The sequence below is a fragment of the Pogoniulus pusillus genome, chromosome Z (genome assembly GCF_015220805.1).
Source record: "Pogoniulus pusillus isolate bPogPus1 chromosome Z, bPogPus1.pri, whole genome shotgun sequence".
Taxonomy (NCBI): domain Eukaryota; kingdom Metazoa; phylum Chordata; class Aves; order Piciformes; family Lybiidae; genus Pogoniulus; species Pogoniulus pusillus.
In genome coordinates, this window is record NC_087309.1 from 32,834,040 (window position 1) to 32,846,660 (window position 12,621).

The following is a 12,621-nucleotide window of genomic DNA, read 5'->3' on the forward strand; positions in this document are numbered from 1 at the left end:
TCATGACAAGGCGATGCAAAGCAACAGGCTAAAGACAGAATGGCTCAAAAGTTGCCAGCAGTCCTGGCTCACCGGAGAGGTCCCAGGAGACTGGAAAATGGCCAACGTGATCCCCATCCACAAGAAGGGTCGGATGGAGGAACCTGGGAACTACAGACCTGTCAGCCTGACCTCAGTGCCAGGGAAACTGATGGAGCAGGTTATCTTGGGGGTGGGATGGCAAAGGGCTCAGGTCCAGCCAGCATGGGTTTAGGAAGGGCAGATCCTGCCTCTCCAACCTGATCTCCTTCTATGATCAGGTGACCTGCTTGGTGGATGTGGGGAGGCCTGTGGATGTGGTCTATCTGGACTTCAGCAAGGCCTTTGACACTGTCCCCCACAGCAAACTGCTGGCTAAGCTGTCAGCCCGTGGCTTGGATGGCAACACTCTGTGCTGGGTTAGGAAGTGGCTGGAGGGCCGGACCCAGAGAGTGGTGGTGAATGGCGCCACATGCAGCTGGCGGCCAGTCACTAGTGGTGTCCCTCAGGGATCAGTGCTGGGCCCCATCCTCTTTAACATCTTCATAGATGATCTGGATGAGGGCACGGAGTCAGTCATCAGCAAGTTTGCAGATGACACCAAGCTGGGGGCAGATGTGACTGGGTTGGAGGGCAGAAGGGCTCTGCAGTGGGGCCTCGACCGCCTGGACAGATGGGCAGAGTCCAATGGGATGGCATTCAATAGCTCCAAGTGCAGGGCGCTGCACTTTGGCCACAACAACCCCATGCAGAGATACAAGCTGGGGTCAGAGTGGCTGGAAAGCAGCCAAACAGAAAGGGATCTGGGGGTGCTGATTGATACCCGCCTGAACATGAGCCAGCAGTGTGCCCAGGTGGCCAAGAGAGCCAGTGGCATCCTGGCCTGCATCAGGAATGGTGTGGTCAGCAGGAGCAGGGAGGTCATTCTGCCCCTGTACTCTGCACTGGTTAGACCACACCTTGAGTACTGTGTTCAGTTCTGGGCCACCCAGTTTAGGAAGGACACTGAGATGCTTGAGCGTGTCCAGAGAAGGGCGACGAGGCTGGTGAGAGGCCTTGAGCACAAGCCCTATGAGGAGAGGCTGAGGGAGCTGGGATTGTTTAGCCTGGAGAAGAGGAGGCTCAGGGGTGACCTTATTGCTGTCTACAACTACCTGAAGGGTGGTTGTGGCCAGGGGGAGGTTGCTCTCTTCTCTCAGATGGCCAGTGCCAGAACGAGAGGACACAGCCTCAGGCTGTGCCAGGGGAGATTTAGGCTGGAGGTGAGGAGAAAGTTCTTCACTGAGAGAGTCATTGGACACTGGAATGGGCTGCCTGGGGAGGTGGTGGAGTCGCCGTCCCTGGGGCAGTTCAAGGCAAGATTGGACGTGGCACTTGGTGCCATGGTCTAGCCTTGAGCTCTGTGGTAAAGGGTTGGACTTGATGATCTGTGAGGTCTCTTCCAACCTTGGTGATACTGTGATACTGTGATACTGTGATTTCCTTATCTAGCAGTGCTCCACCGATCAAGTCTGTGTTTTTCCATCTTGGTGATCAGGATGTCATGTGGGACAGAGTCAAATGCCTTACTCAGGTCCAGGTAGATGATGTCAGTTGCCCTTCCCTTGTCCGTTGTTGCTGTGACTTCATCATAAAAAGCCACTGTGTTTGTCAGACATGATTTGCCCTTGGAGAAGCCATTGCTGGTTACCACCAATCACCTCTGCTTTGTTTTCCATTTGCCTTGGCAGAGCCTTCGGGAGGATCTGCTCCATGATCTTGCCAGGCACAGAGATGAGACTGACTGCTCTGTAGTTCCTGGGGTCATTCTTTCATCTCTTCTTGATGATGGGCATTATGTTTGCCCTTTTCCAGTCAGCAGGAACTTCACCAGTCTGCCATGACCTTTCAAATATGATGGACAGTGGTTTAGCAACTTCATCTACCAGTTCCCTCAGAACTTGTGGGTAAATCTTGTCAGGTCCCATGGTCTTGTGTATGTTCAGATTGCTTAGGTGCTCACAACTGTGGTCTTCAGTTATAGTGGGCAGACCTTCCTTCTGCCAGTCCTTACATTTGCCTTCTGGAACTTGGACATTGTGGTTGGCGCTCTTGCTGTTGAAGACTGAGGCAAGGAAGTCATTGAGCACATCAGCCTTATCCATATCCTTTGTCACCAGCTCTCCATTTCCCTTCTGGAAGAGTGCCACATTCTCCCTAGTCCTCTTTTTCTCACTAATATACCTGAAGAAGTTCTTCTTGTTCCCCTTAATGTCCCTAGCCAGATTTAATTCTAGCTGTCCTTTAGCTTCCTTAACCTGAGCTCTGGTTGCACAAACAACTTCTTTGTATTTGTCCCAGGTTCCCTGTCCTTGCTTCCACTCCCTGTGGGCTTTCTTCTTGCACCTAAGTGTGTCCAGGAGCTCTCTATTCATTCTAGAAGACTTCCTGGTGTTCTTACCTGCCTTCCTCTTTTTTTTGGGATGCATTGCTCCTGGGCCTGGAGGAGGTGATCCTTGAACATTGACCAGGTTTCCTGGGCCCCCCTTCCTTCCAGATTTTTTTTCCCCATGGCACCCTGCCAAGAAGGTCCCTGAAGAGGTTGAAGTCTGCTCTTCTGAAATCCAGAGCAGTGAGTTTGGTATGCACCCTCCTTGATGCCTTGAGGATTTTAAATTCAAATGGACTGAAATTGCATTAGGGGAGGTTTAGATTGGATATTAGGAAAAAATTATTTATGGCAAGACTTGCCAAACAATAGAGTAGGCTTCCCAGAGAGGTGAGAAAGTCACCATTCCTTAAGGTTTTCAAGAAACGTGTGGACATGGCACTTTGTGATGTGCTTTAATGTCTGTGGTGGTTAGGTCAATAGTTGGACTGAATGATCTTAGAAGTCTTTTCCAAACAAAGCAATTTTATGATTCTATGATCAAAACTGCTTCAAATGACCTTTGTGAGGTCATATGTGACTGTGGGCAAATATGTGCATAAAAATTTACCCAGTGTTATTAGCTTGCTACCACATTACCTTACTATGGCTGCCCTTACTACAAGGAACTCTGTCACATCGTTCAAGCACGTGTTGCTTTGCATAATGCACACAAAAGATGATGAGTCTGGATAAACTCAAACTTGACAACTGCATTTTATGAGGAACTAACTGCACATGATTAAAACCTCAGGGATAAAAATGTCCTGCTTGATGTCTGTTTTCAGAGGGGCAACAATTACAGAAAACCTACCTGACAGTTCACAGCCAAGAAGTTCCATTCTTAATGTGCAGTGTCTTCTGCACACCTGGGGATACAGCCGTATGTACTGAGACTTGATTGGAGGGGTGAAGGAGTTAGCGTATGGGGTATTATTGTCCACATTTCCGCGAAACACCTGTGACAAAATGACATACCTATAAAAACATGCCAGGAGCATTTCTGGACATTCAGTTCATTTCCATAATTCAGAGGTATCTGCGTCATTCCTCTAAGACTCTCTGCACATATGTCTAAAAGCTTCTCACAAGCAGAGGCTGCTTTCATCCTTTCCAGTGCCCAACATATAAGGCTTTAGCAAAATACTCTCGCTCAGCATACATTTACCACCTATGTTGAATCAGGACATCTACTGTGTCAAGCCTAGAAGCTGAAGCTACTAATACAACTAAATTATGTTGTCTTTTCTAATTAGTGTATTAAATAGTCTCAATTCAATTTAGCTAGCAATTATTTACCCCGATTGACATTTATTTTTTCACTCTACTTCAAGAACCTGATCCAACTCCCTCTGAAGTGTAACATAACCTCCCATTGATCGCAGGGGGAGCTGAATTAAACCTTTAAGCATTCTTCTCTTCACTCCTCACTCTAACCAGATATGCCTGTACTTTGTTTTCTTTCCTCATTATATGCATCTTCACACAGCATTTTAATTTCCTAATTGTGAAACTATGTCTAATGCTGCAAAGTGCCTTAGTTCTATCTTAACTTACACAGTAAAAGGATTTTTGCTCTTTGTATGCACAACTCCACAAAAATAAGTGTAAACTGTAAACATGCTTCCCACTGGATTACACTGCTTGTGCAGTAGCGAGATTAACTTGGGTTCTGTGCTCTTAAGGGTTAACACTAATCTGCTAATGCAATGAAACCAAATTCTAAGCAGAGTAATGAGTAATTACTGGTAAACTAATTAAAATGAAAAACAGTTAAGTGTAATAAACAGGATTATTCTAGCCTTGGGACATAGTATTTATACACCCATCAATTAAAATGTAAGAAAATCTTAACAGACAGAAGTGAAAATTTATTGACAGAGTGTTTTTCAGAGAAAAATAATAACAAGGCAACCTACATCACAGTGTCAGGCGGTTACACTTACTACTACAGACACCCCATCCTCCTGAAGGCTGCTAAACCATAATGTGCTCATATACAGAAGGCCTAATCTTACCATATCTTCTTTTGTGCCTTTTACTTTGTACATCATCCATGACTTCCCATCATTGCTGTACGCAATTTTGTACGATTTTACATATTCTGGACTTCCAATCCTCTTGGCACCTTGAGTTATAACTCCAGTGACTCGCATCTTCTTCTGCAGGTTAATCTGAAATAGCAGACACATATTACCATTAAACATACGAGGAACACAATCCAGGTTCCTTTCACTTCTATTTATTTATTTATTATTTAATGACTGATGGGAAAAAAGCTGTTTCTACAGCATTTAAATTACTGTCTTTACACTGGGAGTTATTTCAGCTTTCATTGATTTCATGATCATGTGCACATAAATAGATAAAAAAAAAAAAAAGAAATCTGAGCAAAAAACCTATTCCAACACCTTCATGTATATGCATGCATACACACCTATTATTGGTATACAGTACATTACCAGTGCATTATTGAGCTGGAACATATCACTGGTATATAGGATTACTGCTGTATATTTTCTTCCTAAAAAGGAAATACAACACTCTGATAATTTACCAAAAACTGACTCTTCTGCTCTGTTAGAAGCCAAATTGCAATCCCACAAAATTTCTTTGTGAAGGTAAAAAAAATGTGAATGTTCTGTAAAGCAAACAAGTAGACCTTTCCTTGATTCTCACTGAAGATTCATATATCTAAAGATCAAAATTGAAATGCCATTCCCAAAAGTCAACAGCAAAATATCGATGGCTGTCAATGGAAAGAAACATTTTTTCATGCACTTGTATATGTTGAGATCAATGTCTTGAAGTACAAAATGAAGATGTGTGTAAGAGTTCAACAATATTCACACAAACCTAATTTTGTCTTCTTTATTCCCCTATGATATGGAAAAAAAACCCTATACTCTTAGAGAATCCAGAATGTGAAATTCAACACAAGCAATGCAGCATTGTTAGTCTTGTCCCTGCAAGGAAGTCAGTCATGAAGCACTCTCTGGCACTTGCACTTCTACCCTCTTGCTGGTAGACAGCTGAAATCTGTGACTTTTGCATCAAATGAAGCTTAGCAAAAGGCTGTCATACTGTGAGAACTGCATGAAGGTGCAGGCAGATGTGCGATAAAAAGAAGTGAATGGAAATGCTAGAGAGTAAACAACTGGGACAAAGTAAATAATGCATTAAACTATGTTAGTGTTTTTCTCTCCTCCAAATAGATCTTATCTCTGCTCCCCAATGAGTAGAGCTGACCTTGTATGAAACTTACCATTTGGGAGGGTAGCCCAAGAATATGGAGAGTCAGATGCAGATCAAGTACTTGTTGCCCAAAACCTTTAATCTATTTATTCTTACAGCATGGTCTCAAGATTCTTACCCACTTGGGAAACATAATCTAGCCCCTTTTAAGGATGAGAGATGATCAGACTTCAGTGTTTCAGCATTGTATTATGTACCCAATGGGAAAGTGGAGAAAAGACTGCTGTTTTTTGATCTACTCTGGCTATATCTCTGCTACTTAGCCTGATATAGCTTGGCTTCTGGTATTTTTCTTCTTAAGGCAAAAACAAACCAAAAAAAAAAATAGAGAATAGTTTTAGCATGGTTCTCCCTATAAGAAAATAACAAATACTCATATAATTTTAGACTAACAATTGGTATTTTAGAGGCTTAATCCCACTGAGATAGGACAAGCTGCCTCTCCATTTGTAATTTGAGGATACTAATAAAAAGGAGAGTAATTAATTTTTCACAATTTACAAAATTGTTATGCATTAAGTGAACACATTCTCAAAAAAAAAAAAAAAACACAAACAAACCCCAAAAACCAACCAACCAACCAACCAACCAAAAAAAAAAAAAAAAAAAACCAAACAGAAAAGAAATTGCAGTCAAACAGAAACCAGGCAACCAGACATTGGTTATTTGCCATTTGCATATACTGACCAGTAATATTTTCACCTTTCACTGTTTGAGAAAAGGAAGATACAATACACTAAACAAATTGTATGTAGCTCAGTTATCCATATACATGCTATTCTTTTGGCTTCATTCCCATCCATTTACTGATAATCTCAGGAAGGTTTTTTTGGATGAGAATTTACGTGGATTATTCCACAGACACACACCCACCCCCTACCCCCTTCTCATTTACTGAGAAAGAGCAGCTTCAAACAAAATCATGGCTTTAACCACTGAATGTTGTACTTCCATGCTGGCTGCTTTCCACGCTCCAGCCTCCATCTCTGATGCACAGCACATCAACCACTGCTTGTCAAGAAGCAAAACAACAACAAAAGTGCCCATCCAAAAGTAACCTGTCAAATACTTTGTAACCTGTCAAATACTTTAATGCTATAGCTGAAACTCAAACTTGAAATGAAGAAAAAAAAAACCATAAAATGAAGATTTGGTCAGATTATCATAAAAATGAAGCAAAATAATTAATTCCGTAAATAGTCATTTAATATACAAATTGTGTAACGTGAGGTTCAGGAGGTAAAAATTCTGTTGTGTTTTTGTTTGTTGGGTTTTTTGGTTTGGGTTTTTTTTTTTTTTTTGGGTTTTTTTGTTTCTTTGTTTTCTATATATACCACCTTGCTTTATACCCTTATCTGGGTATCTGTATGTATAAGATACATAATCTTATTCACTTCTTTGAACAGGCATAATCTTTACTTTTAGAGTATCCATACTCTGAGTCACAAACTGAGCTTTGGCTTTAGGCATTATTGAGCTAGATAGAATGCAGGAAATAAAAACAAGGTGCTGTGGTTTGCAATTAGGTCTACATCTTCTGCCAATGTTTGCAGGAAAATCCAAATGAAGAGTGGAAAGAAAACACTTTCAAATCCCTGCAGCTTGCTTACATACAAAATGCCCATGAGGCTAACATTATGCCAGCAGAAGCTACATTCAGTGCATACAGATACACCAGGAATAAGTTGAGCCTTTGTGCCTTATATATACACTTTAAAATTTTCAAACCAGAGCTTATCAAACCTCAAAATATTGCAACTGTGCAATGACTACAATGAAGCAGGGGCTGAAGTCTTTCTTAATGTACTTTAGTCAGAAGCAAAGTTGCCCACATGAAGTGTGAACTAGCTCTTTTAGCACTGAAAGTGTTTACAAAGGTGTTTTTCTGTGGCTGTTGTGAAGGAAAACAGCTTAGGGAAAAAAAACAGCTTAAGAAAAACTTCTTTGTGGATTCAGATCTAGGACAGACTATTACATATTCTAATCAAATGGGTGACTGTTTTAAAATAAATGAAATGGTGAAAGTCATCAGAATAAGCACAAGAGTTTAAAATGCCTCTCCAAAAGAACATAATGTATTTACTAAGTTACAAAGGACCCCTTGTCATTGTGCAGATTAACTAGAAAAAAATCAAGGATAAGATCAGTACTATTTTGAGGGATTTATCCAGGTAATTTCAGTATTAACACATGCTAAAGACCTTGTGAGAAAAGGATACTTGCATAGAAATTTAAGGAAACTCAAACAATTTTGATAGTGGTGTTCCTTAGGGATCAGTACTGGGTTCATTTTTGTCCAATACCTTTATCAATGACCTGGATGAGGGGATTGAGTGTACCCACAGCAAGTTTAATGATGATATGGAATTGGTGGGGGTGGCTGACACCCTGGAATGCTGTGCTGCCATCCAACGAGATCTGGACCAGCTGAAGAGTCGGTCTAAGATGAATCTTATGAAGTTCAATAAGGACAAGCACAGTCTTACCTCTAGGGAGGAATAGCTCCAAGCACCAGTAAGGAATAGGAATCATCCTGCTGGAAAACAACTCCACAAGGAAAGACCTTGGAGTTCTGGTGGACAGCAAGTTCTGCCAGCAATGTGCCCTTGAGGCCAAGAGAGCCAATGGTATCCCTGAGTGCATTAGGAAAAATGTGGCCAGCAGATCTAGGGAGGTTCTCCTTTCACTCTACTCTGTCCTCGTGAGACCACACCTGGAATACAGTGCCCAGTTTTGGGCTGCTCAGCTTAAGACAGACAAGGACCTCTGGAGAGACCCCAACGAGAGCTGTGAGGATTATTATAGGACTGGAACATCTCTCCTGTAAAGAGAGACTGAGAGACCTGTGGCTGTTTAGTCTGGAGAAGAGCAGGCTGAGTGGGGATCTTACCACTATCTATAAATACCTGAGAAGTGGGTCTCAAGATGAAGCTACCAGTCTGTCTTTGGCGCCCAGTGAAAGAAGAAGGAACAACAGGTACAAGCTAGAACACAGGAGATTTCATCTCAACACAAGGAGAATCTTCCTTTTGGTGAGGGTGACGGAGCACTGGAACAAACTGTCCAGATAGGTTGTGGAGTCTCCTTCCCTGGAGACTTTAAACACCTGCCTGGGTGTGTTTCTGTGCAGCCTGCCTTGGATGATCCTCCTCTGGCAGGGGGTTAGACTATTGGAGTAGATTCTAGAGGTCCTTCCCAACCCCGAACATTCTGTGATTCTGTGATTTTATGATTCTACCAGCCCTACTTAAATTTAAGGTTATTATCATAGTCACATATTCAAACTTGATACTCAGCTCATCTATGAAGCTTAGTTCAGCCCCACTCGGGGAGGGGCACCTCTGTCTAGCAACTTCCAAGAGACCTAATTCACAGAATTCACCTAAAATAAGTCAAGTGTTTGTCTGTGATGTTCACAAGCAGATCCAAGGATGTCTCTTGCCTTATATCTTCATGGGATAAAGCACCCTATAAAACTTGGGTAAGGTGCATAGTTGGTGGAGTCTCCTTGAAGTCATTCGAAAAGTCTTGACACTATCCTGAGCAGCTGCTCTTGCTGAACCTACTCTGGTGGGTGGATTGGATCAGGTGATCTCCAGAGGTCCCTTCCAACCTTTATAATTTCGTTAGTCTGTGATGGTGTCTGCCTGAAATAGAATTTGCATTTCAGTGAGAAAATTTTCTGGGGCTATAATTAAGTGATGAACACTGAATTGAGGTGGTAAAACTGCATGTAAAAGCAAGCCAGTAGTCTCACAATTTAAATCTGATGCTACAAGAAACAGATTGTATCTACACAGTATACCGTGCTGATACTATGAAAAACTAAGCTAGACCTCAGACATCATAGTCAGCTCAAGTTAGCAGAGAGTGGCAAGTCAACGCTGTATACACTGTTGGAGGCTGAATTCACACACTGCTGCTTGCTCCGTGCCTTCTATACTATGTCATATAGCCAAAACTAAGTAAAAAGAAATTCACTTAAGGTATGCTCTCTTGAGCATGGTCTATGTCCAAGAGCTGGAGAACAAAATCAGCTCTATTGGTTTAAAAAGCTCCCAGTAGTCCTTGAAATGTCTTTTAAACCTTGTTCCTTTCAACTACCACAACCATCCTGACTCCTTGATTAGACGATTTTCATCATCCCAGCAGGTTATAGAGTCATGTCCTCTTTCAAAAGGAGGGGGGAAAGTAACCAGCATGGTACTTTTCTGTCTCTCGTCACTGATTCTTTAGGAGTACTTATCTGTTAAACAGTTCTTGCTGATGTAACAATGGTTTTGACTGCAATGACTCACACAAGTCTGTCTTAGGATGCTAAATCATTCTGCTGTCTACACTGATGAAGACATAACAAGTCAAGATGTACTGGAACTTGAAAACTGCACCAGAAATGAAATAAAACTAATGAAAAGCAGTATTTCCCCAAGAGAAAGTGGCAATATGAACAAGGTAATTTTATGAGTTCTTGTAGAATGCTCAGTGCATCCTTTTCTAAGGCAATTCAGAACCATCCCTGCAGGCCTGCACAGCATGTGTGCAACTTCACTTTCAGGGTGTAAATGTCAGGCCACAACACAGAAGCAATGACTCCACACTTGCTTTCCAGAAACACTCCAAAGGGCTCCACAGGGCAAAGACCTAAAGTAACTTCTGAGCATGCTTAACAAATCTCAGAATTGTAGAAAGAAAAAAGAAAAAAAAAATCACAATTATATGTCAGTGAAACAGAGCAATTGAGATGAGGGACAGCACTAGTGGACTAAGTTCATATTCCTGTTGAACTTGTGAACAAATATTGACATATTCAGTGTGCAAAAGCTATATACTTGGCCATGGGGGAAAAAAAAAAAAAAAAAGTAAAAGATTAGTTGCATCTGTCTCATCTACATTAGTACATGTAGGAGAGGAGAAAAAAGGATTAGAAAATGGCCTGACTTTAGGAAGACACAGTATGCAACACTCCCTGGCCAGAATACATAACCATATTCCCCTTATTTTTTATTACGCTATTAGCAGTAACACCACTAATATTTCATACAGAACACGTTTATTCTAAAGTATACCTTAAGAACAAGTTTACAATAAACTTTCAGATTAAAACCTTCAAGAAACATTGGGTCTCTGAGACTGTAAATGTAGTTTTACATGAGCCTTCATCCATAAAGAGTAGTTCAGTTTATGGAGAGCTATGGTGTTTACCTCTTTCAGCTATGAGATACAATAGCATTGCTATAAATAATTCTCCATATTTTCTAGCATAAAGGGGTTTTTGTTGTTTTTGTTTGGTTTTTTTGTTAACTCATACTATTACTCATATGAAAACAGGGTTGAATAAGGGACCAAGGTTATACTGACATTTGAAGATTTATTACAGCAACCCTTCCCTGCTGATTTCATCATTTTTTGAAGGATTGAAATTTAATTTTTCTGTCCTGTTTTAAGAAGTCATAATTCTGATAAAGCTAGACAGCAATCACCCACAGAAACAGTTTCTGGTGAAAAATAGGAACACTTATCAATGGAAATGTTTGCAATAAACACAGGAAAGGAGTAATCTGACACAATTCTCTCAATAGTGCAAAATTCAGCGATTCTGAGCACTCCCTCCTGTGTTTCCTTTTCTGTCTCCAAGCGCTACAGACTCTGATCATAACTGAACATTGCTGTTTGACCCTGATGTCACAGCAAGAGCAAGAGGCTGCAGAGCAGGACTCAGCATGTGATGAGGTGCAGGAAGGTTGGAGAAGGTCAGTTACTATTATCTCTCCTATTGGAAAGCATTAGTGGCACCCAGATGTAAGGCACTCATATAGCTTGCCTGTCTGTGGCTTTTTTGTTACTCTCCTAATCAGCACTGTCAGCAGAGCTTCTCCAGATTTAGTTGAGTGCATTAATACAGGCAGCATAGTAGCAATGGTATGTGTTTTAACTAGCATCTGGATTAGGTAACACAGTGATTTATCCATAGGAGCATTCTGGGTTCTGCTACCTATCTAGAAGGAGGTTTATTGCACAGATAAAAGCCAATATCTTTTATCTTATAGTTGTGACAGTCTGGGAGAACTAACACTTCAAAACAATAATTCCTGACTTGATTGTAAGAGTCTACCTTGCAGACAAAGCAATAATTTTTTTTGTTTCACAGATGCAGAAAAGTCTCTTCACAACTTTGCTATTAGATTATCTGCAAGCTCCTCTTCCCAATGCTCCTGCTTCCAGAGTGCCTCACCAGCCTATCATACTTTACAATAGCAGCAAGCACCTTTCAGGACTTCTTTGTATTTTCAGCCATAACCAATCCTCTAAAAGCAACTCATCATCTTTACTGTCTTCAATAAGCCCATTTATATGTTTTATCTTAGACATGCTGAATCAGAGATAGAAACCAGCCCACTAAGTTAACTTGCCTTTCTGTGAAAAGATCAGAGTATAGGTTAAACATAAATACAGGGAAAGTTTGGCCCATATAATGCCAATACAAAGGAACATACATTATGAATATTACCAAAAAACACTCACTTCATTTGACATTTACTGAGAAATTTCATTTTATGCCTCAGAGAGTTTACATAATTACACAGACTAAAAACTTTATTGGTCTGTTTATTCTTATTACTAAAGCATTATTTTAGTCCCAAAGGTTGTTGTTGTTATAAATGCCACTGACTGGATAGTATGAATTATTCAAATATTGGCATGTTTAGACTGTCCTCTCAAGAAGAGGCCCACAATCAATCTCACATTGTTCTGAGACTTATGTCCCTGTAAAATTTCATCTCATTTAAAAAGTATTGATTCAGTGGGGGAGAGCTACCTGCTATTTAAAGTTAGCTAACAATTACTAAGTATGTTTATTACTGTTATTAATTCCTGCACATACTCTGAACCTGTGAAAATACTTCCTGTCTTTGGCACGCTAATGTCTCCCACAGAGAACT

At 41.0% G+C, this 12,621-nt stretch overlaps 1 protein-coding gene across 1 annotated transcript in view; it reads right to left on the bottom strand.

The window, feature by feature from the left end:
• Window positions 1-12,621, bottom strand: part of EDIL3 (EGF like repeats and discoidin domains 3) — a 374,122-nt gene that overhangs the window by 87,999 nt on the left and 273,502 nt on the right. Inside the window, exons 6-7 of the mRNA XM_064140587.1 lie at window positions 4,444-4,599; window positions 3,240-3,384 (exon numbers count right to left, since the gene is read on the bottom strand). Of these exons, the coding sequence (XP_063996657.1) occupies window positions 3,240-3,384; window positions 4,444-4,599 (301 nt within the window). The remainder of the gene's footprint in view (window positions 1-3,239; window positions 3,385-4,443; window positions 4,600-12,621) is intronic.